General features: G+C 39.0%; 1 protein-coding gene across 1 annotated transcript; it reads left to right on the plus strand.

The window, feature by feature from the left end:
- The first annotated feature begins 267 nt into the window (after positions 1–267).
- NDC1 (NDC1 transmembrane nucleoporin) lies at positions 268–18,912 on the plus strand. The gene is made up of 18 exons (XM_072868283.1): positions 268–392; positions 484–604; positions 1,928–2,029; positions 2,374–2,548; positions 3,045–3,183; positions 4,589–4,697; positions 6,168–6,219; positions 6,863–6,995; positions 9,790–9,882; positions 11,204–11,285; positions 12,186–12,341; positions 13,432–13,686; positions 13,820–13,938; positions 14,176–14,226; positions 15,297–15,360; positions 16,557–16,657; positions 17,614–17,774; positions 18,652–18,912. The coding sequence occupies exons 1-18, from the start codon at positions 351–353 to the stop codon at positions 18,713–18,715; spliced, it is 2,019 nt and encodes a 672-aa protein (XP_072724384.1). The 5' UTR covers positions 268–350; the 3' UTR covers positions 18,716–18,912.
- Positions 18,913–22,530: the final 3,618 nt, after the last annotated feature.

The raw sequence follows: 22,530 nt of genomic DNA on the forward strand, positions 1-22,530 counted from the left end.
CTGGACCTCTGCCATCGCGCAGGGGCTCCGGGGAGCCGCGTGGTCCCCGGGGCGGGGGAGGCGCCGTGTGGCGGGGCAGGGGCCCGCGTCGGTGCGCGGCTGTGACAGGGCCACCCCCTCGCCGCTGCAACCGATGGGCGGCGCGGGGCACGCCGGGACTTGTAGTCCTCCCGGCGCTAGCCTGTCCGTCACTTCCACTCGGGGGGCGGGGAAAGTGGGCCGGCGCGCCTCCCATTGGCTGATGACCGCCCGCCCTCCCGGCGTGCGGCGGAAGTGGCGTGCGGCCGGCGGGGGGTGGCCGTTGAACGGCGGAGACTTTAAACGGCGGTGCGGGCGGCCGGGCCGCAGCCATGGAGGCAGAGGCGGGCCGGCAGCGGGCGCTGCTCCGCCAGGTGAGTGCGGGGACCGCGGGTGGGGGGCGGCGGTCCCCGTCCCCCCCGTCCCCCCTGTCTCCTGCGGCCCCTCACGCTCTGCTTCCCTCAGGTGCTGGGCTGGAGGGTGGCGGCCGCCGTCGCCTGGTCCGTGCTGCTGCTGCCCGTCTGCACCGCGGCCTTCGTCGTCCTCAGCGGCTTCGACCCCTTCCACCCGGTGCGCTGGATCTCCAGTAGGTGCTCCGGCCTCCCCCTCCGGGGCGGCGGTGGGCCGCGGGCGGTCGGGGCTGGGGGCAGGCGCGGGAACCGCGCACTGCGGTGTGCACCGCGCCGTGAGCTGCAGCCGTGGCGGTGGGGGGGGAAGCGGCCTGGGCCTCGCCTGCTGAGGGGCTCTTGGAAGAGCAGAAAGCGTGTGTCTGCGTGTCAGCAGAGCACAGGGTGCGTGGGTACCCGCTGTCGTTTACCTTTCAGATCTGCACGTGATCATAGCAGGGGTTAAGTGCTTTGTTGCATAAACTGACCCGATATTAATATTTTAAATCCTTTTAGAAAGTAAAATCGTTTCTGCTGCAATACTTGACACGGTGCCCTTTGATGTTTTTATATTTTACAGTCACGTGTTTGTATTTGTGGGTTTTTTCCCCCCCTATCTGTTGTTTTGGGCTCGGTCTCAGATAATGGGAACTGACTATGGCATTGTGTTATGCTTCTGTTTTGTGTGTTTCTGTATGGTCTTTATGTTATCACACTTGATGTTTAGGCTTTGACATGTAAGTTTTTGTGTTGCTTATAACTATAATAGCCATAATCCTCTCTAGGTAGAAATAACTGTTGCGAGCTCATGTAAGTATATCCTTCGGAGAAAAAAAATAGGTTAAGTGACTTGGTTGTCTGTTCTAAGTGCTTGGACACGCTTTGCCTTTCTGCCCAGCGCAGTTACTGGTTGCATAAAGAGCTTAAGTTTCCTTTAACTTTGCATTGAATCACAAGTGAAATTCCTGAAGTAGCTGCTCTGCATGGTGAGAATAACTTTCCCTTGAGTGCACACACAGAAAATTGAGAGATGTTTCAATGGAAGCTTGCTACCTGTGATCATGTAGCTGCTCCAGGCAGAGACTTGCGTTCTTTCCCCCTTTGAAAATACAAAAGCCCAAAAGAACCAGTCAAAACCAATTTACTCTGTAAGGAATTTCTTACCTTTTAAGCGTGGCTGTATGGTTGCAGCTTTTATTAAGTGAAGGGAAGCTGTGTTAGTTGAGCCATAGTTTAATTCACTTTGAAAGATTTTTTTTTTTTTTTAATCAAAATTCTGAGTGTTCACTTATGAGAAAACCAGTTGTAAGGGTGTAGTTTCTGTGAAATTTAAACATGCTTTTATGTAGAAATGTTGCGTGGCTGGACAGATCTGGTATGAGATTATAGAGTCCATTGAACATTATTCCCCTTTATGCATTTAGTGGATTATTGCAAACTGCTTAAGTGTTCTTTTCTGTTACTTAATGTGTCACTGTTGTGTTACTGCAGTCTTCTGAGCAATAATTTTTTTTTAATTTTAGATTCTTTCAATGATTTATATACTTCCTACGTCATCTTTTGTATCCTCCTTATGTCTGTGGTGATACTAGTAATAAGCATCTTCAACGTTGAATTTTATGCAGGTGGGTTATGTAAATTGCTGAACTGTTTGTGATACCTGAATTAAATAGGATGACCATTTAAAGAGATTTGTATTTACATCCAATGTACTTAACGTTGGTAGATTTCCTTTTAAATTAATATAGACGATACACAAAGCTTATTCTTCAGTAAATCATCCCAGATTCCTGCTTACCTCATGGCTGAGACCCTCTTAGCTGAGCCGCATCATTAATTTCTTTATAATTTAGTGACTGATTCCAACTGTGAAAAGTTCTTTGACAATTTTGGGGTTTTTTCTTTTTTTTTTTTTTTAATGAAGAGTTTTATTGAAAAATGAAAATTCACTTTTGGCATTTATTTACAGTTGTGCCATCAATACCATGCTCTCGATTAGCACTGATAGGAAAAATTATTCACCCTCAACAAGTTGTCCATTCAGTTGTTCATGCTGTAATGGGAATGTTGGTCGCTTGGTGCGCTGCAGTTATGACAAAAGGGAAGTTCCAGTTTCTTGCTGTGCCCTGCACACCTTCAGAAAGGTAATTATTTGTGTGTGTTAAAGATAAATTATGCAAAGAACTTCTATCGTAAAATGTATTTGCTGATGGCTTCTTTCAAACAAAAAAATAAAATTTGAGTACTATAAAAAATAAGCAATTATATGTTGATATCCTGTATTAAAGGATAGGAAATACCCGCCTTTGTAAATGTTACAATGCATAGAGAAATAATTGGGTCAGAAAAACTAAATTGCCAGGATTCTTACTGGAAAGTTGAATGATGACAAATTGGTTGTCACTCGAACTAAGTCTTGGTCTTCTGGTTAACGTGACATACTTCATAAATACCGGAAGCATCCTCGTGCATAAATTGCAAAAATAGGCGGTGGGAGTCCTCCTTTAGAAAAAACTTACTGAGATATCATCATATGTACTGATCAGAAAAGTAAAATCAAACTTCTGATTTGAACTTCCTAAGGCTAGAATGACTTTATTTTTTTTTAACTCAGAATTAATTCTAAGTTTTCTATTTTAGCCTAGATGATGCTGTTCCTCAGATGTGCCTAAATGAGTATCACCTCTTTTTTCTACTTTCTGGAGCTTTCATGGGATACAGTTATAGTCTTTTGTATCTTATTAACAATATGAATTATTTGCCGTTTCCGATCATACAGGTAAGAGGTTTAAACACCTTTGCAGAAGGACATGTCTAAGTAAAACAGTGATCAAAAAAGCCTTGATTGTTTCTATTTTTGAATATGGCACTAGCAGCTGTCTGTTGGCATGCTTTCACTAATAGATGAAGCGTACACTCAGTTAGCTTTAAATGCCGGTAGTCTTCATCTTCCTCTTTCCTGCTTAACCCCTTTGAAATGAACACAGAAATCTGGGATGCTGTGACTATAAAATTTATGTCCCTCTGATGCACAGTCAAAGCTGGCTGGGCGGACCATTGCAGAAAGTGAACTACAAGAAAGGGACAATATACAGAAACTGAATATTAACGCCTGGAACTGACAACAAGGGTCACCTAAAAGCTGAAAATCTTGAGAGTAAAAAAAAAAAAGCATATTGTCAGTTGTAACTGGATACCAGCTCACTTAAAGTCTAAACAGCACATTAAATCTTGCTTAAAGCTCAACATCCAAAGCTTGTTCAAGTGTGCGGTGCTATGGAAACTGAAATTCCATTAATTTATTTGGAGGGGGCTCTAGCAGTTCTACAGAAGTCTGTACCAGTGCGAAATGGTGAGGAGTGGCTTGTGAAACAACATCTTAAAAATATTTCTTCTGTTTCTGTAGCCTCACAGCAGCCATTAACTTTGCATGATTCCCAGATTTACAAAGTTCAACCAATTTGGCAAAAGGTATCTTTAAACAAGGTTGTTTGTATTAGTGGAAAACATTTAAGTCATGACTGTTCAGTTTATCAGCAAACCAAGTATCATTTTGGCAATGCTATAGTTATAGTATTTTTAAAAATTCTATTATTTGAATATTTTTAATTCTACCTTTTTTTTAATGCACTGTAGCCAAGTAAAAAATTAAATTGCTGTGGTTTCATTTGCATATAGTGTCGGATGGATTGCTTTAGTAATTTGGAAAGACACATAATTTGTTTGTATGGAGAAGGGCGTCATTTACACTGTTTCGCTGCTCGGAGAGTTACTGACTCTGTAACTCATGCTTGTCTGAATTTTCCCTATATTTTAATGGAACACTTCTAAACGAAATCTAGTAGATTAAATATGCCTTTTTTTGTTTTTTTGTTTATTTTGCATTAGACAGCATTCTTCTAGTTTGTTCCCCTGTGTATAGCGTCAATTTACCCCATCCTCCATTTTCATACTGCTACAAGTAGGAAAAGGGATGAGAACTAGAGATGATTATAAAATGGCAGAAAGAGATCAGGAGAATAAACAGTAGGTGTAACACCTGGAATTGCCTTAAACTATTTTTTTTAATTAATCTAGACTTCAGGTTTTCAAGTACCTTGTCCTTTTTATTTATTTTTTTTTTTACCATTTCATTGATTTGTTTTGAATGTGGAATACTAAACGCTTTGTTTGTCTGTTTTTAGCAATACAAGTACTTACGTTTCAGAAGATCTTTGCCTCTCCTTGTTAAACACAGTTGTGTGGAATCGCTGTATTTTGTTAGAAACTTCTGTGTCGCATATTACTTTTTTGGTAAGGGTTCCTGAAATTCTCTCTCTCTTTTTTTTAAAATTCCTGTATTTTGAAAACTTTAATCAGTGAGGCCTACTATACTATTTTTCAGCCTTCCAGGTAACTTGCTGAAGGCACATAGACTTGTTTAAACAAATAAAGAGATCTAACACCTCTCTAAAACAGTAAGAAAAGGCACAGGGTTTGTACAGCAGTATTTGTATGAAGGCAGTTCTTACAGCCTCACAGAAGCTTATTTAGCATATGAGAAATGTCTCTTCTCCAAAGAGGTTAACACCTTCTATAAGAATTTATTGTCTAGCTGATAACATTATAAGAAGATGACAGTATTCGAAGGAGAAGGGAGTGGGGACAATAGTTTTCTAATCTGAAGTCTGTCTTTGGTCACTGTACCAAAACATAGAGTATTGTCTCTGGTGGTCTCTTCTGTGCAGGAAATCTTGTTGCAGGCAGCTGTGAAATAACTTGCATGTAAGAGGAAGTACCAAATTCTAATCAGCTGGTGGTTTATAAGGGTACATTTTAAAACCTTATGCTTTGGGCCACTGTTTACATGCCTGTCCTGATTTGTGGCAAAAAGATTATAAATCTGAAAACACAGTGCAATTCAAAAGTGTTGTTTTAGTCTGTAATTTATATTCCCTTTTTTCTCTAAATATTCCCAAATATTTTTTAAAATGGATAAACATCTCCATGCCTTGGACTGCTCCTTCTGTTGCCTGATACTGGAAATACAGCATCACAGAGCTGAACCTGACATACCAGCAGTGGGCATGACTTCACTATATGTAATGTTGTTACATTTTCACTATTTTTTAAGTAAAAATTAGCACTTTGGCTTTATTCTCAAATGGCCTTTTTATTATTTGGAGGAAGCTGGGGAGACAAAGGCAGTATGGCTCCCTCCCATAAGAAAATGAAGTTTGGTCTTTAAAACTGTGGTAAAAAAAATCAGTGCTGATGAAGATGATTGCACTGGATGTTCTAAAAATCAGGATTTTTTTTATGTTACGGTTGTAATTATCATCCTAAATGATGTCAAAATATGCTAGAATTATTTCCACCTTATTTACATTAGGGGATAAATTAGAAGTATGGTGGTTCTGTATAAGTTTCCATTACGTCTTTAAAAGCACTTTGCTGCTGCCTGAGCTGTAGTGAAAATTAGTATGAAATTACTATTAACCCTCTTGTTAGTGAAGAAACACGAATAACTCAGTGCTGAGAAGCTAGCAGTAAGGTCTACATCTCTCAGTGTATGGTTGCTCGCCTGAAGCCTTTTTTCATTCTCTTGTTTCTATTTCTTAAAGAAACAAAACAAACCCAAAGGCAGATTGTTTCCTGGTGCACGTGTGTTACAAGACCAGTCTCTTGTCTATACATGCATTCTACTTTTGTCTTCTTTTTGGCCTATTGTGTATGGGTTTTGCAGTGTCATATTTGTTTCAGTGTTTCTTTTTGATCCCCTAGGTTATATCCCAAAGGTATGGATAAGTACCACCATGGATCTTCATATAGACAGGTAGGTAGTACATTGTGCTGAAAACTTGCAGGAGAATATTGCTGACAGCTCCCTTTGCTGAAGAAGTCCAGCTTAGCAACTGGTTCTTTGTGTGTAGTAGGACTCAGTTCCTTGCCTCCCCACGCAGAATGTGGGGAGCATTGGGTATTTCTGAAATGGATCCAAAAGGAACCAGCTTCCCCTTGTAGGAGCCATTTTGTAGATAGTCATTAAGAAATCCTCTCTATTTTCCTTCATCTCTGTAAGTCCCTAAACTATTAGAAAGGCAAATCTCTCCAAATCTCATACATGTGTTTTATCTGCTTTTCTGTGTTTGGGGGGGGGGGGGGGGGGGGGCATATCTTCATTTTTATATGGCTACCATTTGTTTAAAATAGGGAAACTGAAGTCTTAATACCTTAATCGACTAAAACTGTAATCGTTGTTTATTTCATTTTTTTTTCCTTGATTTCATTAATTTTTCTTAACTTCATTTTATCACAGTTACTGAAAAATTAAATAAATGGTATTTCAAACATCTTTAAGAAACTTTTTGCAAAAAAATGCAACTTTATTCTTGCAATTATTCCTACTGTAGCAGCTTACTATATAGACATCTTCCATAATAAAAATACTTATATCTTCTTGGTTGTTTTATCTGCAGTAAATTGCACCCTCTTGACACTCTGACTGGCTTACTGGATCTCTCCTTGTTTTACCATGCCTGGTTATGTGGCGTATTTCTTCTGATTACCTGGTACATTGCATGGTTACTCTTCAAAATCTATGCTACAGAGGTTAGTACTTAGTGACAGCGCTAAAGGTATAACATCAGTGTTTCACAGATAATACTTTCTTTTCAAAAGCAGTTTTACTAGGAAATAACTTATTATGAATTTTTGAATTTTCAAAGCAAGTACTACAGATAAGATCTAATAACTGAACAGTCCAGAGAGACCAGGGCATTAACTGACCTTCCCTTTCTCTCCTTATAGCAAGACAAGCCTGTGCTGCTTATAAAATTAATGCTTTGTTATTTCCACCTCCTTTTCTTACTCCTCTAATTCTGTTTCCATGTCCCCCTTCTCCTGTTCATGTTTGATGCTAAATCCATGCAGATGCTCTTGGGGCCACCCTAACAAAGAACCACTTTGTGCTTCATGGAGTCTGCACCGTGTTCTTTGTCCTCTGTAGGTGTCAAGACAGATGAGCCAACTCAGGGCCCATAGATGTCTGGCAGAGCTTACTAGCTTGGTCTCTGCATGTGTTTCCATGCAATGATTTTGTATGTGAGTGTGAGACTAGCTGAAGACTTGTGACAAACAGCTGGAGGTTACATGGGAAGATAATATCCAGAAACTGTATAGCGCCCAATCCAATTTTACAATAGGAAAGAGAACAGAATGCTGTTAATTTTCTGTGAGCTAAGCTCTAGAAGTCTGAAATTTAAGCAAACCATCAAAGTACACAGTTCTCCAAAGCAGAGATATGTTAACCTAATTCAGGCTGCAGTATTAAAATAGACTGCAAGCAATCTTGGGAATTAAGACACTTGTGCTTTTTTATTCAGTCATAAAGTTACAAATTAATATGGCTAAAAAAAGATCGTTTAAATATGTAATGAATTGTATTAGAATAAATGTGAGACCATGATTGAAAAGAGGAGAAAAAAAGAAAGTCTTGCCAACAAAGAATTGGAGAAGACTTGATCTTTTTGACAAGTCCAGATATTTCTTTGTAAGAATACAGAGGAAAAAATTGTTCATCTAACTTGATTTTTTTTTTTTTTAAAACACTACTAGACTGCAGATTAGTAGGAAAAAAGCAAGGTTTAAATCCTGGCAAAACACTCTTAAGGAATGAAATAGCATACAGTGCTTGTTGGAGTGTTAGCTTTAATTAAAAAGTCGTGGTTTAGCTTCAGTCAGAGACTAAGCACCATGCAGCTGCTCACTCACCCTCTTCCCCCCCCTGTCCCCTGGTGGAATGGGAGAGAGAATTGGAAGAGCACAAATAAGAAAACTCATGGGCTGAGATAAGAACAGTTTAATAACTGAAATAAAATAATAGTAACAATAAATTGTAATGAAAAGGAAAATAAAAAGAGAGAGAGAGAGGAACAAAACTCAGGGAAAAACAAAAGAAAACAAGTGATGCAACTGCTCACCACCCGCTGATCAATGCCCAGCCCGTCCCCCGAGCAGCAACTGCTGCCCCCGGCCAACTCCCCCCAGTTCATATACTGAGCATGACACCATATGGTATGGAATAGCCCTTTGGCCAGTTTGGCTGTGCCCCCTCCCAGCTTCTTGTGCACCTGGCAGAGCATGGGAAGCTGAAAAGTCCTTGACCAGTGTAAACATTACTGAGCAACAACTAAAACATCAGTGTGTTACCACGTTATTCTCATACTAAATCCAAAACACAGCACTATACCAGCGACTAGCAAGAAAATTAAGCCTATCCCAGCCAAAAGCAGGACAGTATAGTTGTGACTGCATGGAGAAAAGATTAACGAGTGAAGCATAACTGATGTAGTGATGTGTCAGAATCTGTAGACAGCTCTAACAACAGCTCTGAGGTGCAAACAACCTATTTCAAAGGATAATAGTTGAGGCACCAGTGAACAGTGTGTGTCAATGTCTAATTATTGTATTGCTTATAAAACTGTGGGAGACAAAAGAAACAACCAGCTGTGAAGGTACAAAATGGACCTTGCCCTTTTGACTGTTGAACAAAAGATTTGTTTATCCACATGATTTTTTTAAAAACTTTCAAAGCTGTTTGTAAGTATTTGCATAGTGTTAACTGAAAAGTCAGGAAAGAAATTGTAAACTTACTCCACATGAAGTCACTCTAACACTTTGAAAGCAATTGCTACCTCAAATTTCAATTTTGCAGTTGGAAACAGGAGAATAAAGCTATGATATGTAAAATGAGTGCAGTAACGCAAAACTGACAGGTAATCTGTGCCGAAACTGGACCACGTTAAATAGTGTTAAAAAGATGCAATGTTTGATACAGTTTAAGCACTGCTGTTTACATTTTAAATGTTGTAGCCACAAGAACAGAAATTCTATTAAAATGCAGAATATGAATATCATGATGATAAAAATAAGAATTCATTAGTTTATCAGTGAAACAGTGCAAAAGAAGAATTTAAAAATCTTTTATTATTTGGTAAAAGAACCCTCAGTTCTTCACCAGAGTGGTTACACTGTTAAAGATGGACATTACAGTTTAGATTTCAGTCTTGTTTCTGAATATGGTGTCACTAGTTTTTCCTGGGTATGTGGTTAGAGGAATTTCTTTTTCTAATGATATGATGCCCCTAGCTATGAATTATATGGGTACCTGGAAGGTATTTGAAGATAAAGATACCCGGATTTTCTAAGATTTCTCAATTTTAAATGTAAAGTCTTTTTGTTTCTATGTTAGAAATTTCAGGCTAGTTTACAGTAAGTTGAAACAACGGGGTATGTGGTTTTGTAGTTCATCATTCATCTGACAAGTAACAGCTCGGGTGTGGTCTTCCGTAAGGCTTTCTTGTGTTTTGCTCTGTATAACACAACTTCTGATGTTTGTATTTAGACGCATCATTTTCCTATCCAGCCAACTTTTGCTGAGGAGACAGACCAGTGCCTGCCTAAAATCTTAAACAGCAACCCTCCCCTCATTATAAAGGTAACTGAATTCCCACCATCTTCCCAGCTAGGTGTGCGCTGAGAAGGTGTTTCTCAAAGCATGTAATCAGATCTTCTAGGTAGCAGTTATTTTAACTGAGGTGCTAGCTCTTTAAAAAGCTGCCTCAGAACACTGGAGGAGCCAGTTAGACCTAATGGTGAAAATTTGTTGAATAGTGACATCTGGTGGTGCTCACCACACTGCGTTAATTTGAGCTGAAGACATACTCATGTAGCTAGAGGTAAGATCTATTTGTCTGCAGCATAAGTATGTTAGTGCGTACTGACGTTAAAACAGAAGGTTAGTGACATTCAGGTTTTTTAACTCTTTCAACTTTGAGTCTTTGTCACGTAAACAGGTGTTTTATCTCTTGATACGCTCTTAATACTTTGCCCCTGCTATTTATATTTGAGTTCTTACATGTGTGTTCTCTCTTGAAATTAAAAAATTATTTCCATATTTATGTTGGAAGTTGGGTTTCTTTTTTAAAAAAGGCAATACTAAAAAGCTACTTAAAATCTGTGAGTAAAGGAGAGTAATTTTGGTCTGACTATGCTAATAATTAATGGGATTTACTGATTAGAATACTTAAAAATTGGAGACCTCATATAAGAAGTATTCTGTAAATAAAGATAAGAATATTCTCCTGCATGTGCAAAATCCACATTTACTGATTATACAGATCTCTGATAAGACTGGGGATATAATAGGCTGCAATCCATTTGAATTCTTTTTTAAGCTTTGCTGCACTATCAAAGGATGGGTGGGGAAGAGTCGAGCACAGCACAGTTAAAGGTAGAGGTTAAATTTAAATTATAAATTTATAATCTCAGCTGTTACTAAAGTGTGTAATTTATAATTGTATTTTCCACAGTGGGAAAAATCTGGTTATTTTTGGTTTGCCACATTAACTACTTAATCATACGAAAAAAGCAGTATTAGGTCCGGTACTGTATGACATACTGTGGAGTTGAGATCTGGCTTGCAAAAATGGTTCTTTCCTTAGAATTTTTTGCATCTTAGGTTCTTTCTGTCTGAGCTGTTAGCTGTTAAGATAAAAAATGGTGCTAGATCTTCTTTAAGTAAAGCACTGATCTTATCAGTAAAGTCCTCTGAGGCTCTTGCTAACGCAGCAGCCCTACCCAGAGTGGTTCTAGGGATGTGTGCAGTCCTTTGCCTTCTTTTTTTTCCTGTTACGTGGCTGGTTTTAGTCTGTGTGAACTCATTCTTTGTTAGGGATTGCTTTTTTTATGGATAACTACATTTTTTAAGGAAATACATTGGACTTTGCATGCACTAAAACATTTTCCTTTCTTTGTAGTTTTTAGCCTTACAAGACTTGATGTTACTTTCACAATATTCTCCTGTTCGACGACAGGAAGTCTTTAGCCTTAGTCAGCCAGGTAATTATAAGAACTATTTCATATTGATTCTTTTTCTTTTTTTTTTTTTTTAAGTCTTAGTCAAATGCTTTTAGAAGTTATTTAATGCTGTGATGCATGCTACATACACCAGAAGGCCTCATAAGTAAAAGTATCCCAAGGATGCCTTTTCCAAAGGGTGCTTAATTATCTGTATTCATATTGTTTCATCTACTAAACTCAACAAATTCTGGTTCCTGTTGTTCGATTTAAATGACAACCATGAGGAAACACAGGTCTTAGGGTATTGAAAGCAGGGTCCTCTTGACACCACCAGTCAAATAGTCCAAACTGAATAATCTAACAGATGGGTATGAAAGCCTAATGTTGAGATGTGAGTGAGGTGAAATCAAGCATAAATAGTGAGTCACCACTAGAGTTGTGAAAGCAAACAATGGCTATAATTTCAATTAGTATTCAAGCTTCTTGCTACGTACAAAGATACAGCAGAGAACGTCAATTAAAACTCCTTAAAAGCCTTCAGGAGCTTTTTGTTACACTTCATCAGGAATTCTAGTGTTTGTACTACTTCAAAAGTGTTTACCATCACCATTGATATTACTTTGTTCATTTTAGTTGTTCAGTGACTTCAGATCTGATGGGCCGAACTGCCTGTTTTTCCTGCTTGCTTAGCAGGTTTCACTAAAGTCTTTTTAGAGTTATCCATGGACAGGAGGATAGAGTCTGTCTGTGTTTTAATCTTCCTCTCAGTACAAATAAACTGTCACAGTGAAAATGCACTGCGTCTTTTTAGAAGTGGAGTGGTACTGTAATCTTTGAAGATTATGCTGAGAGCACATGGGCACCGTCAGAATAAATACAAGGATGAGCATCTGGGTTAAATACATCTACTGCAGTTCCTCTTTGTGTGCATACTGCTAGGTGGGCACCCACACAACTGGACTGCAATATCAAGGGAGTGTTTGAGTCTTCTGAGTGATCTGACCCAGAGGCTGATCACACAGCAGGAAGCTGCAGCAGCAAATGGGAGAGCAAAGCAGCCAGCAGGAGAGCTGAAAGTATCTCCACAGACTCCAGGTACGCGAGGAAACGCTCATAATAGTTTGTAAAGCATGAAAGTACCAATAGATTACATAGGTACGTTAGTCTCAATTAAGTTGTATGGGGAAAATGAGTCACAGGGTTTTCTGCAAACAAATGCAAAAAAAGTCTCTCCCCTAATTTCATTTGAGGTGTTCTTGTTGAAATAATCCCAAAATAACTAGAAAACTTGGAAAGATCATGTTTACTCAGTTTGTTTACTTTGCATGCTGTTATGTTCAATACAGTATTTTTTTCTACACTTGGATGAATTAAGAAAGTCTAATTACAATTTTAGTAAGTGCTTGAACATAGTACAGGGAGAACTTAAGTCTTGCCAAGAGACGCTTTGTAATTTGCATAGCTATTCTTATGGTTAGTTTAAGATGGTAAAATTAGTTTTTGTTTTGTTGTTGTGGGGACTTTGAATATGTTTGTGTGATTCAGTTATATCACTGTAGAATAAGAAAAGCCGGTCTGACTCTTGAGCTGTGTGCAGCCTGCAAGCATTTCGGGTGTTTGACATGCCAGAGTTAGATATAATTCCTGGCAGCAGAGCTGTGTTAGCACAAGGGGTGCCAGGTAATCGAATCCCTTAGCAGTCAGTGCCTAGGATACAAGTGCCCTGGGAACAGCAGGCGACTGTTGGTATGTCAGAGGTGAATTTCTTCTAGTGCTGCCGTTCCTTGGATTTTGTGACTGACATGTCTTTTCTTAAATACCAAGCAGAATCATAAAGAATTGCCATTCTTCTATAGGTAGCCTTTTTTCTAGTACTTAATCCTAAAAGCACGCTTTATGTAGATATATACCAGGGCATAGTAATGCTTGCTAGCAAAAGGAGAAAAATAAATAAATCCACAGGGATCCTTCTCATCACTTGCTGTTCTTAAACTGATGAACTTTTAAAACACTTCATGCTCATGTGAATGTGTACTTCTTTGCAAAACTGCAGTGGAAACAATGTCCTTTAATAAAAGCTCTAATGATAGAGGGGTTGTTGAAATAGCAATCAAATAACAAACCCACCTTTTATTTCATATGTGCCAGCCTGTTTGTCTTCATGCAGTGTGTTCTTTGTCATTAGGAGCTGTTGTGACAGAAGACATGTCTTTCCAGTCACAGAGGTCTAATATCGTTCCCAGAGCCTCCATGTCTTCACTGGTTAAATCATCCCTAATGCCTTTAAAGACTTCGCCCGGGTCTGCGGTTGGTTCGCCTTTCAGCTCACCTGCTTTAAACTGCAAGATGGGAATCCTGGATGTCAGCTCTCCTTGGCATGGATCAGTCCAAAGCCCTCATGTTACGAGAAGGGGACCAAAGCTGTGGACATCAGGTTCAGGTAGAGATTTTTCCACAGCACTGTTTTTAGCCTTGTAGTCATAAGTGTGGTAGGCATGTCAACAGAGATCTGTATTTTGAGGATTAAGGTGACAGCAACCAGTTTTTCTAAAGATACTGTATTTCTCTTGTAGATCTGCAAATGAATGGTTCCCAGCACGAATCCTTCCCAGTGCTCTCCGCTGCAAGAGCTGGCAGTGAGGTGGTACAGCCAAGCTTTATTTACACATGGCTTCAGAACAAGCAAGAACAGGTAGAGTAAAAGTTGCAGTACAGATAGGTTACAGCCAGTGCAGCTTACGTGTTCTCTCTTCTGGAAGAACTTTCAATTTTTGTTAATGAATACTTCCTCCTCTAACTAGCTTACATAACAAAAATCCTTCCCCCCCTCCCCCCCAATCCCTTTGTACTGTGAGAAGGCTTGAGGGGGGCCAACTGTGCATACCTTTAGATAAATACAGATTATATTTAATCTTTTGTTTTTTTCCAGATAAAAAACTTTTTGTCAAAACGAGTGCTGATAATGTATTTCTTCAGCAAGGTAATCATGATCTTACATTTTCTGACTGAGCAGCATGGACTAGAAATGCATGAGCATATACGTTCTGCTGTGGCACTATGTACCTTTTGCATACAGTAACGGTTCTGAAACCTTTCTTTTAATCTAAGGTTTTCCATAAGTACAACTTCGTACTTACTGTGAGTTTCATAGCAGGAGTATCCCATACCTGCATAAAAAAGAATAATAATACTTGTTTAAACTCATCTGATTGTAAACTGCATTTTGCTTAAAACATCATGTACTAGTAAAACACAATGGAGAACTTAAATGCAATTGTCTCGGTATACTAATTGTAAGATGACACGGCTTCTAGTTAATGTTAAAATTCAATTAACTACCTTTTGTTAGGTCAGTGTACCAAATGAATTTTTTATAGTTTTCTTTTGTGGGAGAAGTGGTAGCTAGAATGTTGGGAATTTCTCCTTATGAAATATTGGTGCTAATATTACTACTACTTTTCAGGTGAACTTGAACACTTAAGCTGAATTTGCATAGTATTTACACAGAAAAACAGTTGGGTATTTCCCTTGGCATAATTGAACAATAACTCAATTAAGTCTTACAGAAGCATTCCCCCCCGCCACTTTAGGTCTTTGTTTTTCAGGGATTTAAATGTTTCCTGCAAGTAGAGATCATATTTTTATATGCAGATCTTTTCTGTGTATATGATAATGGTTTATGCTTACATGTACAGCAATGTTTTCTGATCAGTTATAGACTGGAGCAGAGACTGAGGCAAGCAAGATCGTGAAATAGGCCTGGGGGAATTGTATTGCCCATTTAGCCCTTGAAAACTAGTTAGCTAATACACTTTCTTTTCTGGACGTCCCAACCATAGCTTATAGCTTTGTGGGCAGCTCCTGTCCAAAAAGTTTTAGTTTCTTAAAAGATCAGATTTTTCTGGGTATTCCCTGAGATCTGTCAGCCTTGTAGGTCTTTTCTGAGAGGAAGGACATAATCCTGTCAAATGTGTAATACCTTAATTGAAACCTGCAATTTTGGTGATACTATTTATAAAGTGCACTCAGAATGCTATGATTTCTTCTCAGCACCCGGAAGCCTCTATCCAAGCTGTCTTCTCTGATGCCCAGATGCACATCTGGGCTTTGGAAGGTAAGCAGTTTCTATTCCCAAGTGAATCCATGCTGGCTCATGAAACTTCCACTAAAAGGATCCGATTCCAGGTTTCTGGGGCTCTGTGCTTTATAAATATAATGGAAAAAAAAATCTTTGAATCTATTTTGACAAAAACCCGACTGCATTTCAGATACCAATATGAATAAAGGTTAACTCACTTGTTAGTTTTGAGATCCCATGCGACATCTCTTAGTTTATGTTGTGCAGACATTTGGTACAGATTCCTAAACTTGATTTCTGTTGCTTCTCTCCCACATGACCCTATGTATCACTTTTAATTTTTTTCTTTTTCAGTAACAGATTTATGATGTCTCTTTACAACAGCTTTTCTGACTAAAGGCTCTGAGTCTTTCTCTGTTAATCACAGAGAGTTGAGGGAGGGAGGCACTCAGGTAGTACTTTAACAAATAAATGGAAAAAGATGGTCTGCAGAGAATTAAAAGAACAACAGTATGTGGTTGCACTACAGGATTTTCTTGTTTCAAAGTTGTGAGCAAATACTGGTATCGACAGAATCTTTTATTAGATTTGTCTGTGCAAAAGGTGATCTTTTTTCCTAGGTTATATGTTTTATGGGCAGATACGCCACGCTGTGTCAGATTGAAGGTGATGAGTTGGGACATATAGAGTCAGGAGATGGGAATCACACATACAGTTTGCATGAAAGCAGAAGATACCATTTGTGTTTTAACTAAGGGCAGAGGGCTGGGCTGTAATTTTTAAAAATATGATAAACAAGGAAACTGAGAAGGGGTTTAAAGCTAAATCAAGGTTTCCCTCAAAGTAGTAGAGAGTTTTCCTCATACAAGCTGAACAAATAAAGTTAAGTGATCTGGAAATGTTTGTGTAGGCTAGAAGAATTGTGAAATGGGTCCTGTCTCTTGGTTGATGTCAGGTACAGCTCCAGAGCAGTGGAAAGAGGGAGCCAATGCTTTCTTAAAATTTATTTTATATATAATCTCTTGCACTATCGTCAACCTCAAACTATTGTACTCAAACCTGTGACTGGTTTAGTCCTGAAGCAAGCCGAAGCTGAGGTAACTGTCATCTGGCTGCAGTAAGTCCTGAAGAATTCCACCACACTAGTAGAATCTTCAGGCAAAACCATGATCTTTGTTAATGCTTCAGAAGTTGAGAATTCAGTAATTACAGCAAACTTTCTTTTTTTAAAGGTCTGTCTCATTTGGTAGCAGCCTCCTTTACTGAAGACCAATTTGGAGTTGTCCAAACTACACTGCCAGCTATCCTGAATACTTTACTGACTCTTCAGGAGGTAAAAACCATTAACTTTTCCTTACTGCAGAACAAGTTTAGGAGAAGAGAAGGAGTTTTGTTAATTTTGTATTTTGCCAATGCTGACCAGTCGTAACATTCAAGTTCTTACCACTGTAAATGGCTTCTCTTTAGTTAATCTAAACAAAACAGCTAGTTGCCACTATGTGCATTATGAAACAGCTGAATAAAAACCTTGTTAAGTTTTTAAAATGTGGAAATAGAAAGCATGTTTTTAATGGAATGTTTAATTAAAAAAAATGGTACTATGTGCTCAAAGACCTTATTTCAGGGATGCGGCAGTTATAATACTATATTTTATGCATAGTTAGGACTTCATCTTTATTTGGCTGTACACAATTCCTTGTGCAACCTGGAGCACTTGGAAACACTGCAAATCACAGGAGATAAGATCTGTGTGGTGTTTCTCTACTAATACTAAGACATTACTCTCAAATTACTGATGTTTGTGTAATGTTTACTTAAAAAAAATTCAGATTTCTTTCCAAGGCTATGTGTGTCCTATTGACATAATCATTTTACACTGCCTTAATGGAGATTCTTGGAAAGAATTTAGAGGTTATTAAAGTTCTTCAGTGTAAGTCATCTATTCCAAGAACAGGCACCAGGGGAAAAAAAAAAACAAACAATACCCTTGTTTCTGAAAGAAACAAGTCATAATACAGGACAGAATTGTGTTTCTACTGCAGCGTGTGCTGTGGTTAGCATTTAAGACTCATTAACAGAGAATCTTATTTCACAGAACTTGGTTCTGTGTTCACATTGGTGGCCAGGAAATGCACGGTCAGGCTCAGTTTCCAATACATTTTTGTGTATATTGGTGGAATTTCTGAACTTGTACTCTGTTTTTGCTTTATTTGTCATAAGCATGTTGCTAGTTACATTATGAAATAATTGAACAGAGGAAACAAGTTCATTTATGTTTTTCTCAATCAGGTTGTAGACAGACATTTCAAACTGCCTCATGTTTCTAGCAAGCCCCCCAGGATTTCAGGAAGTCTGGTGGACACATCCTACAAAACGCTACGATTTGCACTTAGAGCGTCTCTGAAAACTGCACTATACCGGATAACTACTGTCTTTGGAGAACACTTAAAGTAAGAATTCTTTCATGATTGCTTGCTTGCTAAATTTAGTTCTAATTACTGTTATTGTAGGACCTGTGAAAAAGGAAGGATTGTTTGGGCAAAAATCCCTTCAGGTCATTATTCTAACATGGTATTTTAGTATTTTTTGATTTGTGGAACCTTAAAAAAATGCTTGTGTAGATATATGGTCCCCCATAGAAACTTATTATTCATAGATTCCTGGACAATTTTTCTTAATGACTTTTCATGAACTCTTTAGAAGCAGTCTACTCAGTTAATACATCTTAGCTGTTGAAAAGAAAGTAAATCAACTAGAGACAATTGTCTGTTCTGTAGGAAGAGAATCCTGAGAATCCTATGAAGAGTCCAAGTAATCAAATTCCCTTTCTGCTTGGTTGTCTGATGGCTCTTTGTCGGCTACTGTCGCAGCAGGCAGACTTTCATACTTGGCCTCTGAATATGTGGGACTGAAACTTCCTGCAGTATCTGCCCATCTCTCCCTGTGGGGATGAGATGTTACTCAGTTTGGAAGTGCTAGATATAGAGGAGAGATCATTTTAAGAGATTCTTTCTTACCTAAATCGTTCTTGCAAGTTAAACAATTGCTTGTGTGTGTGTTTAAAGGTAAGGAAATAGGCTAGGTTTTTTGGGACAAGTGTCTTCTAGTAGTGGAAGCTGTTGAGGTTAAGAATTGACAGTTTTAAGGGTTAATATACTTTTTTGTCTTTTTCTTGGAACGTAGGTTTTTCATGCAGCTGGGTTTTCTAAAATTTAGCTTCAGTGTAATTGTTGATTTCAGTATATACTTAATTTTGGCATGAGGCTTTGTTTTTGTGGTGCATTACATTTAATGTAAACTCTTGTGTTCTGCATTTGTTGTTTTTAGCGCAGTGCAAGTGTCTACAGAACATAAGAAAAGACTTCAGCAATTCTTGGAGTACAAAGAATAAATAACAGATTTTGATGCAGCTCCGTCTTTTTATTCAACGCTCTTGGTAAGAAGAAAGCGGGACTAATGAGCCTTTTTATATTGGCTTTTTGGAAAAGCATATGGAAGTACAAGTCACAGAACAAAACTCTTAAAACTGTAGAAGAGCTCTTTCGGGTTTGGATCATCTTTTGTATAATAAAACTTTTTAAAAATTCATCTTGCCTTCTTTAATATCACTTAGAAATGAGAAAGTGCCAGTTCTTATTTTATGTAAGACTATGACATTTGGGATTATCAGAGTTACTTTGCCACTCAGATCCTTCACTGTTTTTCACGACATATTCTTTTCCTACCCTTTCCTGTTAAAGGGCTGAGTAGAGATTTACATAGATACTTAGTGTGCCTAAGTGTTTCATAAATTTAGTTGATAACACTTTTAGTGCAGAGGAAGTGTGTACTTTAAGAGTAGGAAACAGATGTGCCCAGGAATAAAACATGCTACTCTTCTGTAAGATGGAAATATTCTTTCAGAGTAAAATGGGTGTGCAGAAAGGCATTGTTAAGACACAAATACTGCTTGAAAAGCTAGCAGCTTGGATTTTATCTTTAAGGTGACCTAGGAAACTAAGTTCTGATCTACGCTGAAACATACAGAAACATTACTGCATTTAGTAAAACTCCAAGTAATGATACTGTGAATTAAAGTTTGGATCAACAGCTTTGTGTTAAGGTGGATAGGAAGGATGTTTGCAGCATATCCAACTTTTTCAAAAGAATATACATTATTGGTAGCTTCTGGTGAAAACTATGACTTTTTAAAACCTTTTGTTTAAACTTCTTATCTGGAAGTAAACCTGTCCAAATTGTTTGAAAATTACTCAATTTTTAAACTGACTCCAGTTCTTGTGATAATCTACACTAGAAAATATGTATGGAGTATGAAGCGCTTAGATGTAGCTGCAGTACCTTACTGTAATTTCCTTGAGATAAAAGTAAGCTGAATGGTCTTGCAAATGAATTTAGTGTGATAAGGGGAAACAAAATTTGGATCGTTTTCCTTCCCTTCTCTTTAGTGCTGCTAGTCCTATGGGGTTTTGGTTGTGTTTTTTTTTTTGCTAGAGGACCTGAGATCTGAAGATGGCCACAGTGTCAGTTATGGTGGTGTGATGAAATGATCAGCTGATAGTGAGTGGTTGTATAATAATAATTCTTTAGGGAGCCTGTAAGGTTTGGGTAAAAGAACAAAACAAATCTGCAATGAGACCTGCATATTGCTTTCCTCAGTACGGAGACGCGTACTTTTCTTGTAATGCAGACACTCCATGTGTTAGATGTGATAGTGGATATTAGAACTATATTGTTCCTTTTGCGCTGAGGTGGCTTACAGCAAATGCCGTAAGGACTGCCTTTCATTGTATTTAAAGGTTAAGCACAAAGTCTTTAAAATCTTCCCCAAGCTTAACTTTCACCACAGGTTTGACTATTATGTCAAAGCCTCTTGCCTGCCTGACTTATTTAATAATTTAATTTGCTTATTTTCTGGTATTGCAATGTGCACCTGGAGTTAAAATGGTGCTTTAGCTAGTACCTTGGGTGTAACTGTTGACCCAAATAGTTCAGCCAAATGTTTCAAATTTAAACAAAAAAAACCCCCAAATTTAAGCCAAAAGAATCTGCATTTTAACAGGTGCAGAAAATTTTGGGTGTTTTTTTTTTTGCTCTGGTATTTTCTGCAACACTCCCACAACTATAAGCTGTAAGTTGTAATTAACAGTGTTACGGCTGTCAGCAGCAGGCTTAAAATGTAGGCTTATTTTTGATGCCAAAGTGCTTGAGGTCTGTCCTCCTTGTGTTGCAGTAGAGATTTGCACATGACATATGCTAATGTGCATGTGATTCATGGCATTCTCCGTGTATGACAGAAGAGCTTTCAAAAGCTGATTGCTTTGTGGTTTCTTTAAAAGCTCCAATTTTTAAAGACTTTTTTTAAGCCTTTACTTAAAAGTGCATCTTTGACAGTATCCCATGTTCATGAATGTAAGTGTACAAGAATATAAAGTGTATGTTGGGTGCCCTCTGAAGATGCAGTAACTGGCTTACACAACTCGATCAGGGATAATATCTTATTCTAGTTTTGGCTTTGGGAATAATTATATTCCTCTGGCAAACTGTGCTGGTGTTGCAAGTCCTTTTATATACTTCTGTCTTTACATAAAAATAGTCTGTGAAGCCTCTGTGAGTTATGGGAAGAGTCTCTCGAATTCATTTCTGCATTCTGGGCAATGAGGAAAAAAAGCCTTTTTACACTTGGTTTCTATGTAACTGCAGCTAAATTGGATCCCTCAAGCCTGATAATATTTCTCATCTGTTTAATCATCTCAAAGCTGAGCTGCATCTTCTTGCTGGATTGGATACCAAATGCACAAGTGAAACTGATAGCTATTCTGGTTTGATTGCTGTTCTGGTAACCCTGTGAACTACCTGCCTCTCCCTACAGGTTAGCTGTAGTCAAGAGCATCTGAAATTATTTCCACTGCAGCTGCAGAGAGGTATGCTGTTGATTGTTCAGATCTGTTTTCCTCTTAGAATGGAGTAATGAAATCGAGGCTTTAGCTCTTAAGCAGGCTCTTATAAATATAAAAAACCCCTATCCTGCTGCATTTTCTGAGATATAACTTGGAAAATTCAGAGTGTGGGTGAACAAATGTGGTGGCCCTAGTCCTTGAAACAATTGTACACTGCTGTCTGAGGGAGCCAGGCAGGACTTGCTCGCTCAACAGGAGCACTTTGCCACTTTGGAGAATTGTCTCGATGCCAATTGCAGCTCAGGGCCTGAATGCACTCTTGAAATGAAGTGGTTTTGATTCTGTTGCTGCTTACTTGGAACAGAGGCTGTATTGATGTACCGCGCTCGGTGCCTTAAGGCCTTGAGCAGCCATTTCCCCACCTAGTGAGATACACGCATGGCTCCGAGGGCAAGGAAAGCACCCCTGCAGATGCATCCATCTGCAACTATGGAAGTATCAGTCTCTTGCTGATGAATTTGCTGGTACCTGTTCAGTCACAGGCACGTCGTGCAGTCTGTGGGCTGTGTGCTTACCAGACCTCCTCCCAGCTACTTGAACTGGGCATCTGATGCTCTGCCTGGGGGGGAAGGCCGGACGCTTTCGGGGAATTGGGTGTACGTGTGTGTGAAGCCATATGAGGTGGCCCTAGGAGCACCCACAGCTTGTGAAGGTGCTTCTTGCCATGTGCAGTGCTGTCCCCTCTCCCCAGGGGATGAGTGGTGGCAGCTTGCAGTGCTTTGCATTTTCATGCAGGCATTTGATAGCTGTAGGGCTTCACGTGCCGATGGCAGCCATGCTCCCACCACTTCCATCACCACCTTTCTACAAAGTGCAACAAAAAGATGAAGGTCTGGGTGGAATCATCACAGATGCTGCAAGCTGAGGACCTTCCCCACTACCCACACACCCTCCTCCCACTGTGGTCTTGATATTTTCCATCACCAGTACTGTCTTAACATATTTGCTATGTGGAATAAATGCACTTCGGTGCCGTGGATGTACCTGGAGTGTGGTTTGCCAAGTTCTTGTGTTATAAGGGGATGTTCTCACATCAGAATGTTGCTTCCCCTCGCTGCAGACTCATGGTAGAGAATTGCATCTGGCATATCAGCTTTGGACAAACCTGTAGTATAAACAAACTGCACAGCTCCCTTGTGTCTGAGAAAACAGGCTCCGAGAGAGCGCAAAACCTACATTCTACTCTGATTTCAGAAGACAATGAATTAGAGACACCTCACCTTTCTGCCCTTGCAAAAATCTTGGGACT

Source organism: Ciconia boyciana, chromosome 7 (genome assembly GCF_034638445.1).
Source record: "Ciconia boyciana chromosome 7, ASM3463844v1, whole genome shotgun sequence".
Lineage (NCBI taxonomy): Eukaryota > Metazoa > Chordata > Aves > Ciconiiformes > Ciconiidae > Ciconia > Ciconia boyciana.